The sequence below is a fragment of the Macaca fascicularis genome, chromosome 7, assembly GCF_037993035.2.
Source record: "Macaca fascicularis isolate 582-1 chromosome 7, T2T-MFA8v1.1".
Taxonomy (NCBI): domain Eukaryota; kingdom Metazoa; phylum Chordata; class Mammalia; order Primates; family Cercopithecidae; genus Macaca; species Macaca fascicularis.
This window is the reverse complement of record NC_088381.1, coordinates 75,067,796-75,082,229: the sequence shown is the minus strand read 5'-3', so window position 1 is coordinate 75,082,229 and position 14,434 is coordinate 75,067,796. Positions and strand designations below refer to the sequence as shown.

Below are 14,434 nucleotides of genomic sequence, written 5' to 3'. Positions count from 1 at the left end.
AGAATTGCTTGAACCCAGGTAATGGAGGTTACAGTGAGCTGAGATCACGCTACTGCACTCCTGCCTGGGCAACAGAGTGAGACTCCATCTCACACAAAAAAAGAAAAGAATCCTGGGAAGGCCAAGGATTATCATTTTATCCCATTCCCCAATGCAACGGAAGGGGAACATTATAGTAAATTTTATATTCCTCTAAAGTTGACAATAAAGTAGCACAAAATTGGGATCTCAGACACAGCAAACTCGCACAATGCTGTATTTCCTGAAGTATGAAATTCAGCATAAGGCAGAGACCTATGTTATTTGGATACTAAATAACACAGTGGGTTAATATATAAGGTAGTTTGATATATGAAGATAGACCTCTAATACAGGCAGTAATATGGTAAAGAGTCCATTGTCATCATACTGAAGACAAGATTCCAGTGTAACAGGGTACAAATATGTTCATGTTATACTTTTTCTAATCACAACTATATTTGGAGTTCCTATTAGCACTTTCAAATTGAAGTCCCCAACTTAAATAATACATTTGGCTTCATTTGACATCATCAAAAAAGTGAACCCAGTTTCTATCACAAAGAAATAAGACAGTGCTTTTAAAATGGTCAGGCATCCAAATAATCAAGTAATGCTTCATCTTAAAGTTTGTATCTCAACTTTAACACCAAATCTTAAATTGCATAATTAGAATGACAGGCTCCTAATGTTTCAGAGACTAGGATATCTAAGCAGGTCTAATTCACGTCTTAACAACAGTGCCATATACTATTGTCTGAAACACCAATTCCACATTGTTTTGAACAAGGCTTTCCACTTATATGAATGATGAAAGCACATTAGGACACTGCAGTAATCTAAACTCAATACAGACTACTTATCTGTGCCTTACACCTGCACTGACCCATGTGGTGGCCACTAGCCACATGAAACTAGCGAAATGCAGCTGGTACAAATTAAAGTATGCTTTAAGTATAAAATACGCAACAGATTTTGACTTAGTACACACAAAGGTATGTGAGATTTCTCAATTTTTTTATGCTGATTGCATGTTAAAATGATCATATTTTGGATATACTGGATTAAATTTTTTATTTTTATTTTTTTTCTTTGAGACAGAGTCTTGCTCTGTCGCCCAGGCTGGAGTACAGTGGTGTGATCTCTGCTCACTGCACCCTCCGCCTCCTGGGTTCAAGCGATTCTCATGCCTCAGCTTCCCAAGTAGCTGGGACTGCAGCTGTGCGCCACCACACCTAGCTAATTTTTGTATTTTTAGTAGAGATGGGGTTTCACCATGGTGACCAGGCAGGTCTTGAACTCCTGACCTCAGGTGATCCACTGGCCTTGGTCTCCAAAGTGCTAGGATTACAGGTGTGAGCCACCATGCCCAGCCAAACATTTATTTAAGTAATATTAAAATTATATATGAGAAAGCTGCATTTTGAAAAATATAGATATTAAAATTAATCCCACATGTTTCTTCTTTAATGTAGCTACTAGAACATTTTAAATTACATATGCTTGTGTTATAATTCTACTGGCCAGTGCCGCCTTCAGCCATTTGTGAAATAACACTATCATATGCTGTAGAAACTACGAGAGAGTGCCCGGGCGCGGTGGCTCAACCCTATAATCCCAGCACTTTGGGAGGCCGAGATGGGTGGATCACGAGGTCAGGAGATCGAGACCATCCTGGCTAACACGGTGAAACCCCGTCTCTACTAAAAAAAAATACAAAAAAACTAGCCAGGGAAGTGGCGGGCGCCTGTAGTCCTAGCTATTCGGGAGGCTGAGGCAGGAGAATGGCGTGAACCCGGGAGGTGGAGCTTGCAGTGAGCTGAGATCCGGCCACTGCACTCCAGCCTGGGCGACAGAGCGAGACTCCGTCTCAAAAAAAAAAAAGAAACTATGAGAGTATTAACGGACTTTCGAAATGAAGACTGAACTGTACCTAGGCCCAGCTTATCCTTCAAGATCTCATCTTTGTCTGTTTTTTACACTCCATTCAGCTTCAAGAAAATACATATCTGGAAGTACCTGAAACTCTGACGCACTGCTCCGCAGCTGGCTCACATTTGGTAAGGATCCTCCATGGTACTGTGTAAGGCGCAGTTGCTGAAGCTTCTGAAATTGAACCTGGAAACAAAGTGATTTCAAGAACGTTGAGAGGTAACAGCAAAGATCTAAAGAAGCATCAAAGTATAGTATTTTGTAGGGGAACGGTTCAAGAATGAAAGTCTTGGTTTCAATTTCTTCTCTACTTAAGTGATCACACCCTCAAGGTTTCCGGTGCTTTCTGGGTTTTGATTACTCTATTTTCAGAAACACCTTACCCATGTCCCAAAGGTCCCACATACCATGATAGTAACGTCCTCTTGCAAGGTCTTTGAGTGTGTATGCTTGGACACACTGGCATAATCTTTAACAACAATAAAAGAATTTCTGAAAGAAAAACTAAGCTACTAACCACAACCCTAACACATTAACTGTTTTCCCTTCTTCATGCTCTTTTCCAGCCTCCATTTACATTTCTGGTAAGAACTGCATAGCTGTGATCATAAGATAGATACAACCTAGCATGCTCATCATAAGCCTTTTCTATGCTATTACAGAATAATTTTTAATGGGTATATAACAGTTCTTCTTAATTATTTCCTTAGAACACCTTTCAAAGGGTGATTACTAAATCTCTGGATATGGGCCTTTTGGTGGCTCTCAACATATACTGCCAAAATGCTTTCCCAAACAGTTTACTAATATACATATGAGAAAAGTTTCACCAAAAAAAAAAAAAAAAAAACTCATTGACGTTGGATATTATCATTAATTGGGGTAAGGAAGGAGGTCAGTTCAATAGGTATAAAATGGCATCCCACCATTTTAATATGCCTTTCTTCTGGAAGTTCTTCCTTACTTCATTTTTCAAAAAGCAATAAACTGGTTACAGTTCTTGTAAATCTCAAAGTGGTCTGATCTGGTCTTTAAGAGTTCTGTTTCTAAAATAATAAATTAACTCCATGGTTACATAACCGTTGGCACTATAATTCATATACAGAAGAAAAGGGTTATAGATGAGAGCCCTGGGGCAGATTTTTACCCTTCATTACTCTCTGTCTCTAACAATAATAAAACACTACCAGATCTAAGCCCCTAGGATGGGCCAGGTGCTGTTCTCGGACACTTGGCCCACTTCATCCCTAATCCTCCCCACAACCATGCAAATGAGACTGTACTCTCCTGCTGTTACAGACCTGGAGACCCAGACTTAGTTCAGTGACTTGCCACGTGGCCAGCAGGAGGCTGAGCCACAGCTGTCAGTCTCAAAGCCCATATGCCCATTTCCACCATGCTCTTTTCCACCATGCTCTTTTCCTTTGTCCCATCTTTCCCTCAATGATACTAATTACGAACTCAAAAAAAAAAAAAAGGTGAAGTTTGGTTGACCAAAAGTATTGTTGAACCTATAAAGCTCTGCGATTGTTTCCTTTTTACATTTATTATGAAAGATTTCAAATAGCATATGTGAAATAAAGACAGGTATAATGAAACCCCATCTATCCATCTTCTAGCTTAAAAATTACCAACTTATAAAGCCAATCATCTTTTATCTTTACCCTCTCCACTACCCACAGTGCCTCAGTGAAAGAAATCTCAGACATCGTATCGCTCCATATTTTAATATGTATCCTTAAAAGATAAAGACTTATACCCATTTGGAAATTTTAAAGGCATACGAAATCCTTTAGTGGCTTTAACTTCCCTTATACCTGCTGTATTTGACTTCTCAAATGTACTAAACAGGGAGACAGTTATAACCTATTAATCAAAACCCAAATCTCAGGGTCAAACAGGAGGACGACGACATGGTGAGTTTTTTCCATCTAGGAGTGGAGTTATAGGAATAAAGTCTCTCAGCTTTCAATCTTAACATTCTAAAAGTACTTACCAAAAGCATCTGACTATTCTTGAAATTCTCTGGACAAAATTATCAGCCACCTTGATTTAAAGCCTTTGATTTCTTTTTTGAAGGATCAATTTATCCACTGAGTTACTGATACAAAAACTTAACTGTGTGTCAGGTAGTATGCCAGGCACTGGCTTACTAAGATGAATGTATGCAAAAGTTCCTGCCTTCAGAGTTCTCACAAAGGCTTCAGCTCTTACCCAAAAGCCTTGACACTTCAACCAACCCAAGTTACAAATCTAGATAGGGACCTGCCTTTAACTGAGCTGAAGGCCATCTCACAGTCCCCCATAACTGCTCTCCCTCCCAAAGCACCTATTTCCAGAGCCTTCAAAGACTGTTACAAAAGAGCACTGCCAGCCTGGCCAACACCGTGAAACCCCGTCTCTACTAAAAATTAGCTGGGTGTGGTGGTGCATGCCTGCAATCCTAGCTACTTGGGAGGATGAGGCAAGAGAATTGCTTGAACCCAGGAAGCAGAGGTTGCAGTGAGCCAAGATCACACCACTGTACTACAGCCTGGGTGACACAGTGAGACTCTCTCAAAAAAAAAAAAAAAAAAAAAAAAAAAACACCGGATACAGTGGCTCACGCCTGTAATCCTAGCACTTTGGGAGGCCGAGGCGGGCAGATCACGAGGTCAGGAGATGGAGATGGAGACCATCCTGGCTAACATGGTGAAACCCCGCCTCTACTAAAAGTACAAAAAAATTAGCCAGGCGTGGTGGTGGGCGCCTGTAGTCCCAACTACTTGGGAGGCTGAGGCAGGAGAATGGCGTGAACTGGGAAGGCGGAGCTTGCAGTGAGCCGAGATCTTGCCGCTGCACTCCAGCCTGGGTGACAGAGCAAGACTCTGTAAAAAAACAAAAAGCACTGGACCTGTTATCGGATGATGTGACATTGTCACCTGGAACTCCCGTGTGGTTGGGCAAACAACTCTGATGCCTCCTGCACAAGATAAAGTGAGGATTAAATGACACAGACACAACAGTAGTATGTCAAATGTAAAGCTCTGGACAACTTCTTAAGATATTATCATTATTGCTGATCTCAGTTACCTCTTCAAACTCTGAGTTATTTTGACATTTTCCTTTTTTGAAATTTAGACTCATTGAGCTAGAAAAAGAACTTTGAGACTGTCTTCAACACCTTCATGTTTACAGATGATGAACATGTGAACCAAAGAATGATTAGCCTAAGGCCGAGGTCACAGACTGGCAGCCCATGGGCCACATTTCGCCTAGAGAGTGTTCTGTTTACCCACCAGATGTTGACCCATTCAGTGTATTAAATTTCAATTGAAAAAATCAGGACACTGCTTAAAAATCTGGATTTCCAACTTCTCATGATTGAAAGGTCAGACAACATGAACCCATGTTCTTGCAAGGCATTGCTGAATGAAGCTGAGAAGAGGCCACCCCCTTAGACGGCATTTGTCAAGTCCTCACTGTACCCTATTATTCCTCCACGATGGCCCAGGATCAGCTGCCATGATCATCTCATTCCTGGCTCCTCCATTCATTTTCCTTACCTGCCTCACTGACTGAGTTAGCAACCTGTGGCCTACAGTCACACATCTTAGTGGAAATTTCTTTAATGCCTACAGGAAATGAGATCCAGGCCTCATTAATTGCTTTTTGAGAAAAGTCTCACAATAGTCAACACAATTACAATCCAAAATCCCAGCAGGTCCTTTTAGAGAGATTGGCAAGATAATTCTAAAATGTATGGATGTGCAAATGACCTAGAATAGTCAGAGCAATTTTTTTTTTTTTTTTTTTGAGATAGGGTCTCTGTTGCCCAGGCTGGAGTGCAGTGTCACAATCACAGCTCACTGCAACCTCCACCTCCCAAATACAAGCGCGCGCCACCACGCCCAGCTAATTTTTGTATTTTTTTCTTTTTTTTAGAGACGGATTTCACCATGTTACCAAGGCTGGTCTAGAACTCCTGGGCTCAAGCGATCTGCCCGCCTCAGCCTCCCAAAGTGCTGGGATTACAGGCGTGAGCCACGGCGCCTAGCCAGAGCAATTTTCAAAAAGAGGTAAGTTAGAGGACTTAAATTACTAGGTTTTAAGCCATACTATAAAGCTATAATATACAGTGTGCTATTGTCAAAAAGAGAGATATACAAATTGCTGGAACAGAAGAGAGTCTAAAAATAAACCAACACTTATATGGCCAACTGATTGCAACAAAATTGCCACAGTAATTCAATGGGCAAAGAAAAGTCTTTTCAATAAATGATGCTGATACCTTATAGCAGGGAGTAAAAGCAGCTGAAGATCCTTATGGGGGAAATTAAAGTAGCTGAGTATATAGACATTCACTGTGATAGCCAGATTCAAACCCTGGCTCTACCACTTACCAGCTCAGCAACCATACCTCTCTAAGCCTCAGTTTACTCATCCACAAAATGAGGAAAATTCCAGATAGACACACCATAGGCTCATTTTGAGGACTATGTGAGATAACAACATGTGAAAGGGATTACAGTGCCTAGCAGAAGGAAAGTCCTCAATATTTAGCCAAAATCTAATATTTCCATCTTCTCTCTCTCCTCCATTCTGAGACCTCGCTAATCTATGACATATCTATTGTCTTATCATTGGTTTATTTTCACATGAAAATAATGAGTCTTCACAAATACACAAGTCAAATCAACACTCCAGGTTGATATGCTGAGTTAGTCCTGTGGTTCCTCAACACAAGTTGCTCTTCACAGCCAAACTTCTGGAATAAGTTTCCAACCCTATCTCCATTCCTCACCCCCGTCCTCAACATCTCACAGTTAGCCTTTCACCCAGCACCCTGAGAATGCAGCAACTCTCACCAAGGTAACTGATGACCTCCTCCGATGACCTCCACATGACTAGACCAAAGGACACATCTTTTGTATCAGACCAAGTCAGCAGCACTAGGCTCAGTTGGTCGGCATTCCCTCCTCTTCACAAGAGTACTCCTGGCTTTCTCCTGCCCCTCTGGTTGCTCTTCAAGCCTTCTTTGCCAGCTCCTCCACTTCCCTTTCAAATGGTGTAGTTCCTTAGTTCCTTGGGCTTCTCCTAGGCCCTCTTCATGGTTCACTTTCTTTTTTTTTTTTTTTGAGATGGAGTTTCACTCTTGTTGCCCAGGTTGGAGTGCCATGGCACGATTTCAGCTCACTGCAACCTCTGCCTCCCAGGCTCAAGCGATTCTCCTGCCTCAGCCTCCTGAGTAGCTGGGATTACAGGCACCCGCCACAATGCCCGGCTAATTTTTTGTAGTTTTAGTTTAGGTTTCTCCATGTTGGTCAGTCTGGTCTCAAACTCCCGACACCTCAGGTGATCCACCCGCCTCGGCCTCCCAAAGTGCTGGGATTACAGGCGTGAGCCACCGCGCCCAGCCTCACAGTTCACTTTCTGACAAGGGTCACAAACTCAAATGCCTACAGCTGCCAAGCAGGGAATCTAAGTGAAGCAGTCTGGGATCACTACAAAGAATACCTTAGAGGGTGGTGGGGACTGTGGCAAACTGAAGACCACATCCATGGCCTTTCTAATGGGGCAGCCAACATTCAGCTCCAGGCAACTACTGCCATCCAGAAATCTCAGGTGAGTATTGTTAGATTATCGCATTTTTCAAAAAAAACCAAAGTCCAGATTTTACTATAAAATCCCAATATTCATTGTTAGCCCTAATTAAAACCAACCAACCAACCAACTAACCACATTTTGGGTCAAAACCAAAAACATGTTAGAAGGCCAAATACAGAACTTAAGCCACCAGTTTACAATATCTGTTCCATCAATTCTTCCTAGGCAGCCAAATCTACTTCTGTGGCTATGTACCAACAACTCCCACATTTTTCTCAGTAGCCCAGCCTTTCTTCTCGAGCTGCAAAACCATCTAAACAGCTGCCCGCTAGATCATCTCTACTTACGTGCCTCACAGGCACCTCAAACTCAGCATTTCCGCACAAACTTGCTCCTGCCGGTGTCTGTTTAATGAACAACACCCTGAAATGGTTCGAGCTCTCCCTCTTTCTCACCTTCCTCACCCATTCACGGAATCCAGTCCTTTCCACCTCCTAAGTATCAATCTGCTCACCGCTCTGCCTCCCAACTGCCACCATCTTAATAAATGCCACTATCACATCTCCTGCTAAAATCCTCCTCTCTTCTACCCACCATGCTGGAGCTAGAGGAATCTTTTAAAAATGCAAATCTCCCATGGTTCAACCCTTTCAGTGACTTTCCATTGTCCTTAACATCAAGTTCCAAATCCTGTCTCTACAACCTGATCCCTGTGAATGCCTCCAGCCTCATCTCACATCACCCTCCTCATCCCCTTTTACTGAATCCCGGTTCTCTGTACCTGCAACATATTCCCTCCCTCAACATACAAACCCTCAAATGCCTTCCCCACTCCCACTGAGCCTTTAGGCCACTGGAAGAAGTGACAACTCCCTACCATACATGTCCAGAGCTCCAGCTACTTCTGCTTTGGGGATATTCACCAAAATGTGTCCTTACTTACTAAATGAATGTCTTCCTCATTAAATCCTAAAATCCATTAGGACACTGTGTTTTGCTTGCTCATTACTATATACCCAGTGTCCATCCTAACCCCTGGCACACACTAAGGACTCACTCAGTAAGTAAATTTGTGGGACAAATTAGTAAGATCTTTAAAGGACGGCCCCATGTTTTCACCCTTCTCCCTCACAAACACACACCCCATTAACAACAAAGTAGGCACTCAAATACTGACAAATGAATACATTAATAAATATACAACAGAACAGTCTCTTCCCAGGCATACCTGCAACCACTTTCTTCACTTTCTTCCCTCCCCTCTCTCTTTTTTTTTTTTTTTTTTTTTTTTGAGATGAAGTCTCACTCTGTCGCCCAGGCTGGAGTACAGTGGCATGATCCTGGCTCACCGCAACCTCCACCTCCTGGGTTCAAGCAATTCTCCTGCCTCAGCCTCCCAAGTAGCTGGAACTACAGGCTCGTGCCACCATGCCAGGCTAATTTTTGTACTTTTAGTAGAGATGGGGTTTCGCCATGTTGGCCAGGATGGTCTCAATCTCTTGACCTTGTGATCTGCCCGCCTCAGCCTCCCAAAGTGCTGGGATTACAGGCGTGAACCACCATGCCCAACCCCACTTTCTTCCCTCTCTTTACCATTCCAGGTACCACCAGTCAACTCCTCCTAGTACTCCCTTCTCAAAATTTTCCCACTGCTTCCTGATAATGCTGGACTTCTAAAGCTAGAGAAAATCCTCCACAATCTAGTCTATCCTACCTGCTAGGTGAATAGGATTTAATGCCAACTCTGAAGGATTGCTTTGATTATGTAGAGAAGGACTTGAATCCCAACACAGGCTCAGAGGGGAAAGAGCATCTAGATGGATCAGTAATGTCTGCCCTATCAATTAGCATGTCTATCATGGGCTAGTAATGGGCTAGAAAGTCAGTATATCTGCCATCCAGTTACCAATTATGAACCAGGTGGATACTCCTCCAACTGGGATCTTTGGATGCTTAGAGACACATCCTTCATAGACATGCTGGGAATCTAAGAGTTCTCCATGAGAAGTGTTCTAATTTTGTGATTTCTTTATGAAAATAACCCTTAAGATTTTTAAATAAGCAAACATTAGTAGCCAAATTCAGTGTTATCATTTACAGATGTGTTTATGAGCACGGTGGAGTCAAGCAGTGTTACTTTACTTGTAACTGGCCAAGAAGAAAACACGGGCAGAATTAATATGTAAATGATTCCCTGTACCAGGTGAAGGGCAAAATGACACCATAATTTTGTAGTAATTAGAATAAAGTGGTGACTGAATTATCATATGGGCCACAGTTGATTAGGCTTGCTAAATTCAAGAGACCCTGAGCTATAGCAGGTTCTCTTGAAAGTAAGTAAACACTTTTTTTTTTTTACTTGAAAGTAATGTAAACAGTGAGGATCTGTGAAAAAATTTTGCCTTTAACAGAGAGTCTGTACATTATTCATGACCTTACCTGTCAGGGATATTTTAAAGGAGATTCATGAATTGGGTGAAAGATTGGATCCACCATAGGTATACAGACATATACAGTGCATGTATTTGTATATAAACAATGTACAGTATGTATCTAAACAACACAGGCCCCAACACTAATCCTCAGCTTTCACCCGCCCATTCTTTTTAATGTGCTCTGAGCTTATTGAGTTCATCTCTGAATCTAACCAAGGTCACAGAAGTAAATGCCAGTGGATGCCAGGCAGGTAATAAATGAGTGAAGCTGACAGGGTATAAGAAAACATTTTCTTGAAAGCTTCAGCTTCTTTCTCTCTATATATATATTTTTTTCTCAATGTGAACAGAAATGTAAGTACAGGAAATATTTCACTTTTTCCTTAACTTCACTTAAAGAAAACACCATTATGAGTATAAATGGCAACTGTCACCTAGCTTCCCCTTGAGGGACTGTGACAGAAAGTGGTGTGGACGGTGGCAAACTAGAGTTCTTGCTCCATTTGAAAGGGAGCTGAGCTCCCTTTCATCATCACCCAGCTCCAGCCTGTCCGTAGCTGTCACGCAGGAATTCAAGACTAGTGTTAACAGGTCTCCCAATTTTTAATATATATAAATAATAATAAATAAATAATAAGGAAATTTGGATTTTGTGTGGAAGTCTTCCAAGTTAAAAATTCTGGCAACAGATTCAATTTTTCCCAAACACTGCGCTGGCCAAAAAATAAGTGTCTGCAACTCAGCTGGTTTGCAACTCTGCTCTCAGCTCTCTTTCAAGCTGTCTCCCCCACCTCGCTCCCCCAGTATCTGCAGATCCTCCCCCATCCTCCTGATGGTCCTCCAAGGTCAGCATTCAGGATCCTCAAGGCCAGCCCCACTCCTGCTGACCCCCCTTCTCTGCAATCCTGCGCGGACACTCCGGTTGGCTCTCCATCCTCCACTGCCTCACTCAGCGGTTACCTAACCTCGCCAGGTGTTTGTCCCGGCTCGTGCCTTACTCATTCCTCCAGGTCCCTCCCCAGTCACCAGCGACGCTTGTCAGTTCTCACTAAATATCTGGGGCCGAACAAAGTAAACTGGGCCCGATAAAGCACCTCCAAGGAGTAAAAGGAGCAGAGACTCACACTCGACATGGAATCCCGTCGTGGTACCCACACCCCGAGCCACCTCAGGGCCGGGCCCTGGATGGACTTGTGCACAGAGCTCCCCCGACGGGCGCGTGGGACCCTGGGGTGCCCGCGGCCTTCCACGCCGGCAGAACAGCAGGGCTCGATGGTGGGGGATGTTCGGAGCGACCAGAAGCCGCGCCGCGCCACCCGGCCGGCCTCCGAGCTGTTTGTGATTTCCTCTCGGGGCTCTCCGTCCTCCTCCCCCTCAGGCCGCCCTCGCACGGCCGCCCGCCTCCACGGGCTTCACCCCTGCCCATCTCCCCGTACACGGGGCCCGGAGACCCTCCCACCTCCGCCGGGGATCGCGAACGGTTAACGGGTGTCGCCAGGCGAGGAAGCACCGAGGCCGCGGCCACTCCGGTCCCCCTCCCAGCCGCCGGTTCCCGGGCGCGGCCCCCGCCCGGCCCCGCCATCGCCTCGGCCCCGCGACCTCTCACCCGCCGCGCGGGTCCCGCCCGCGGCCGTGGCCGCCCCCGCCCGCGCCGGCCTGGGCCCTCACCCGCGACAGGGTGAGGTCGGTCATGAGCTGCTCGAAGGCCCGCGTCTCCTCGGCCTGTCGCTGCGTGTGCAGCGCGATCTTCTCACTGAACTTCCGCGGGTTGGCGCTGCCCGAGCCCGGCGAGGCGGCCATGGCGCTGGCCCTGTGCGGGCAGAAGCGGGAAACGGCGGCCGCGGGGCCTGCTCCTCCGCCCACCCGTCCGTCCGCAGGCCGCCGGGGCCGCCGCCCGAAGCCAGTCGTCCGGCGCGACCCGGCAGAGGAGCCACCGCGGCCGCGGACCCAGCGAGCGGCCGGGAGCGCGCCGAGGTCCGCCCCCGTGCGCCCGGCCCCGCCCCGCCCTCGGCGGGGCCCGCCCGGCCTCCCGCCCTCCCCGGCCCCGCGCTCTCGGGCTGAGGGCTGCTCCCCGCTTCCCGGCCTGGCTCGGGAGCCGCTGCAGGCGGCCACCCGGAGGGACCTCGGTCAGCCCGACAAAGCGGCCCCGGCGTATGGGGGACGCTGGGGTGCCACTCCACGGAGACTCTCCGACCCAGGGATGGCCTGTGAGTCTACGCGACGTGGAGAACACAGCCTGTGCCCGCATCCCCCCTCCCCCCGCCAAATTACGAAGATTTTCTTCTCCAGGTGGAACCTGGGCGACCGGACCTCAAGCAGGTCACCTCGGGTCCCCGCAGGGGGTGCGCCCATTTTGCCTGGGGCCTAACATCTGCCTGCCAGCCCTGCCGCTCCAGGCCCCCGGCCTCCAGCCGCTGGTTTCCTGACCTCTCACATCCACCCCTCCCCGCTCCAGTCAGCCAAAGCTGTATGTCGGCTTTACAAACTGCCTCCTGTTCTGCACAAACTACAGACACCATCCAGCCCTGCTACAGGCTTGGCTCCATAGCCCCAGCCACCTTTCCAGGTTCTTTCCAAGTCTCCCTATGGTCTCTCCACTCTTGTGGCACCTTCAGCAGGTGCCAGCCCCACCTTGGAAAATCAGCGCTCAGCCTCAGCGAGTTTCCCCTTCTTTTAGGGGAGTGGAGGGATGTCTTTCTCTGTCTCCCGGGCTGGAGTGCAGTGGTTCACCGAGGCCTTGACCTCCCGGGCTCAAGCGATCCTCCCACCTCAGCCTCCCGAATAGCTGGGACCACAGGCGGGCGTAAGGACGCCCGGCTAGTTTTTAAATGTTTTTGTAGCGATGGGGTCACGCTATTTTGCCCAGGCTGGTCTCGAACTCCTGGGCTCAAGCGATCTGACCACCTCGGCCTCCCAAAGTGCTGGGATAACAGGCGTGGGCCACGGTGCTCGGAGAGTTTCCTCTTTAGAGTCCAGAAGCTACTCTCAGCACGAATGTTGATGTGCACAAAGACGTCCCAGAGAGCCCTGAGCGTGTGTCAGTGTTTTGTAAAGTGGGAAATATTAGAGGCCTACAGAAGAGAACGGAAAATAATATTAATACCACCCATGCCCCCCACTGTCAAGATTAAACAGACATCAATACATTTTGCTGCATGTACTTGGGAGTTATTAAAGACATACAAAACTAGACATAACGACGACCCCTCACTCATTTCCTCTTCCGCCCCACAGATAGTCACTGTGCTCAAGTTGGTACATATCATTCCAGTTTGTGTTTTTATACTTTTATTACATATGATGTAGGGATCCAGCAGTGCTATATGGAATACCTAATTTCGTTTTTAAACTTTAGAAATAATGATGTCATACTGAATAATCATTCTGCATCTTTTTGCATTCACCATTATGTTTTTGAGATATATTTGTGTCAGTTCATTTATATGATAATATTCCATTATGTTTTTCACCTGTCTCTCAGACATAGCATATAGTTGGACTTTTTAGAAAATGTATTCTGAAAATATATCTCTGTTAGCTAGAATTTAGTGATTTTTATTATAACTGGATTTTTCTGTTGTATTTTGTGTTATTTACCATGCTTTTTTTGTTTGTTTATTTGTTTGTTCGTTTGTTTTTGAGACGGAGTCTTGCTCTGTTACCCAGGCTGGAGTGCAGTGGCACAATCTCAGCTCACTGCAACCTCTGCCTCTTGGGTTCAAGTGATTCTTGTGCCTCAGCTTCCTGGGTAACTAGGATTACAGACTCGTGCTACCATGCCCAGCTAATTTTTTTTTTTAGACAAAGTCTAGCTCTGTCGCCCAGGCTTCAGTGCAGTGGTGCGATCTCAGCTCACTGCAACCTCTGCCTCCTGGGTTCAAGCGATTCTCCTGCCTCAGCCCCCTGAGTAGCTGGGATTACAGGCACACGCCACCACGCAGGCTAATTTTTTGTATTTTTAGTAGAGACGGGGTTTTACCATGTTGGTCAGGCTGGTCTCAAACTGTTGATCGCAGGTGATCCACCTGTCTCGGCCTCCCAAAGTGCTGGGATTACAGGCGTGAGCCACCGCGCCCAGCTTTTTTCTTTACATTCTGCTTTTCTGTTACATTATTTGGGTCCAGTTTCAGAGAACAGAACCTTCTAGATGGTTTAAGTACAAAAGAATATATTACAGGGTATAAAATGACTTCCAGACTTGTTTAGAGGGCTGAAGCAACCAACTCCAGGTTGAACTTTGAGGAATGACTTTGAGAGCTATGCTGCAAAACGAGCCACCAAAGGAGACACTGCCTCTTTTGAAATCAGGAAGCCATCTACTAAGTTGGAAAGCCGTCTCTACACTTACCAGCTCTTGAACCATACGAGTATCATCATGATGAGAAGCCACTGCAGAAATATCAAGCATCAGCCAGGTGCGGTGGCTCACACCTGTAATCCCAGCATTTTGGGAGGCCAAGGCG

General features: G+C 45.9%; 1 protein-coding gene across 11 annotated transcripts in view; it reads right to left on the bottom strand.

Moving 5' to 3' along the window:
• Positions 1–11,949, bottom strand: part of CRTC3 (CREB regulated transcription coactivator 3) — a 116,556-nt gene extending 104,607 nt beyond the window's left edge. For all 11 annotated transcript variants that reach the window (XM_005560518.4, XM_005560520.4, XM_005560519.4 and 8 more), the window contains exons 1-2: positions 11,640–11,949; positions 2,038–2,136 (exon numbers count right to left, since the gene is read on the bottom strand). In XM_005560518.4, coding sequence (XP_005560575.2) covers positions 2,038–2,136; positions 11,640–11,771 — 231 coding nt within the window. In that variant the 5' untranslated portion in view covers positions 11,772–11,949. The remainder of the gene's footprint in view (positions 1–2,037; positions 2,137–11,639) is intronic.
• Positions 11,950–14,434: the final 2,485 nt, after the last annotated feature.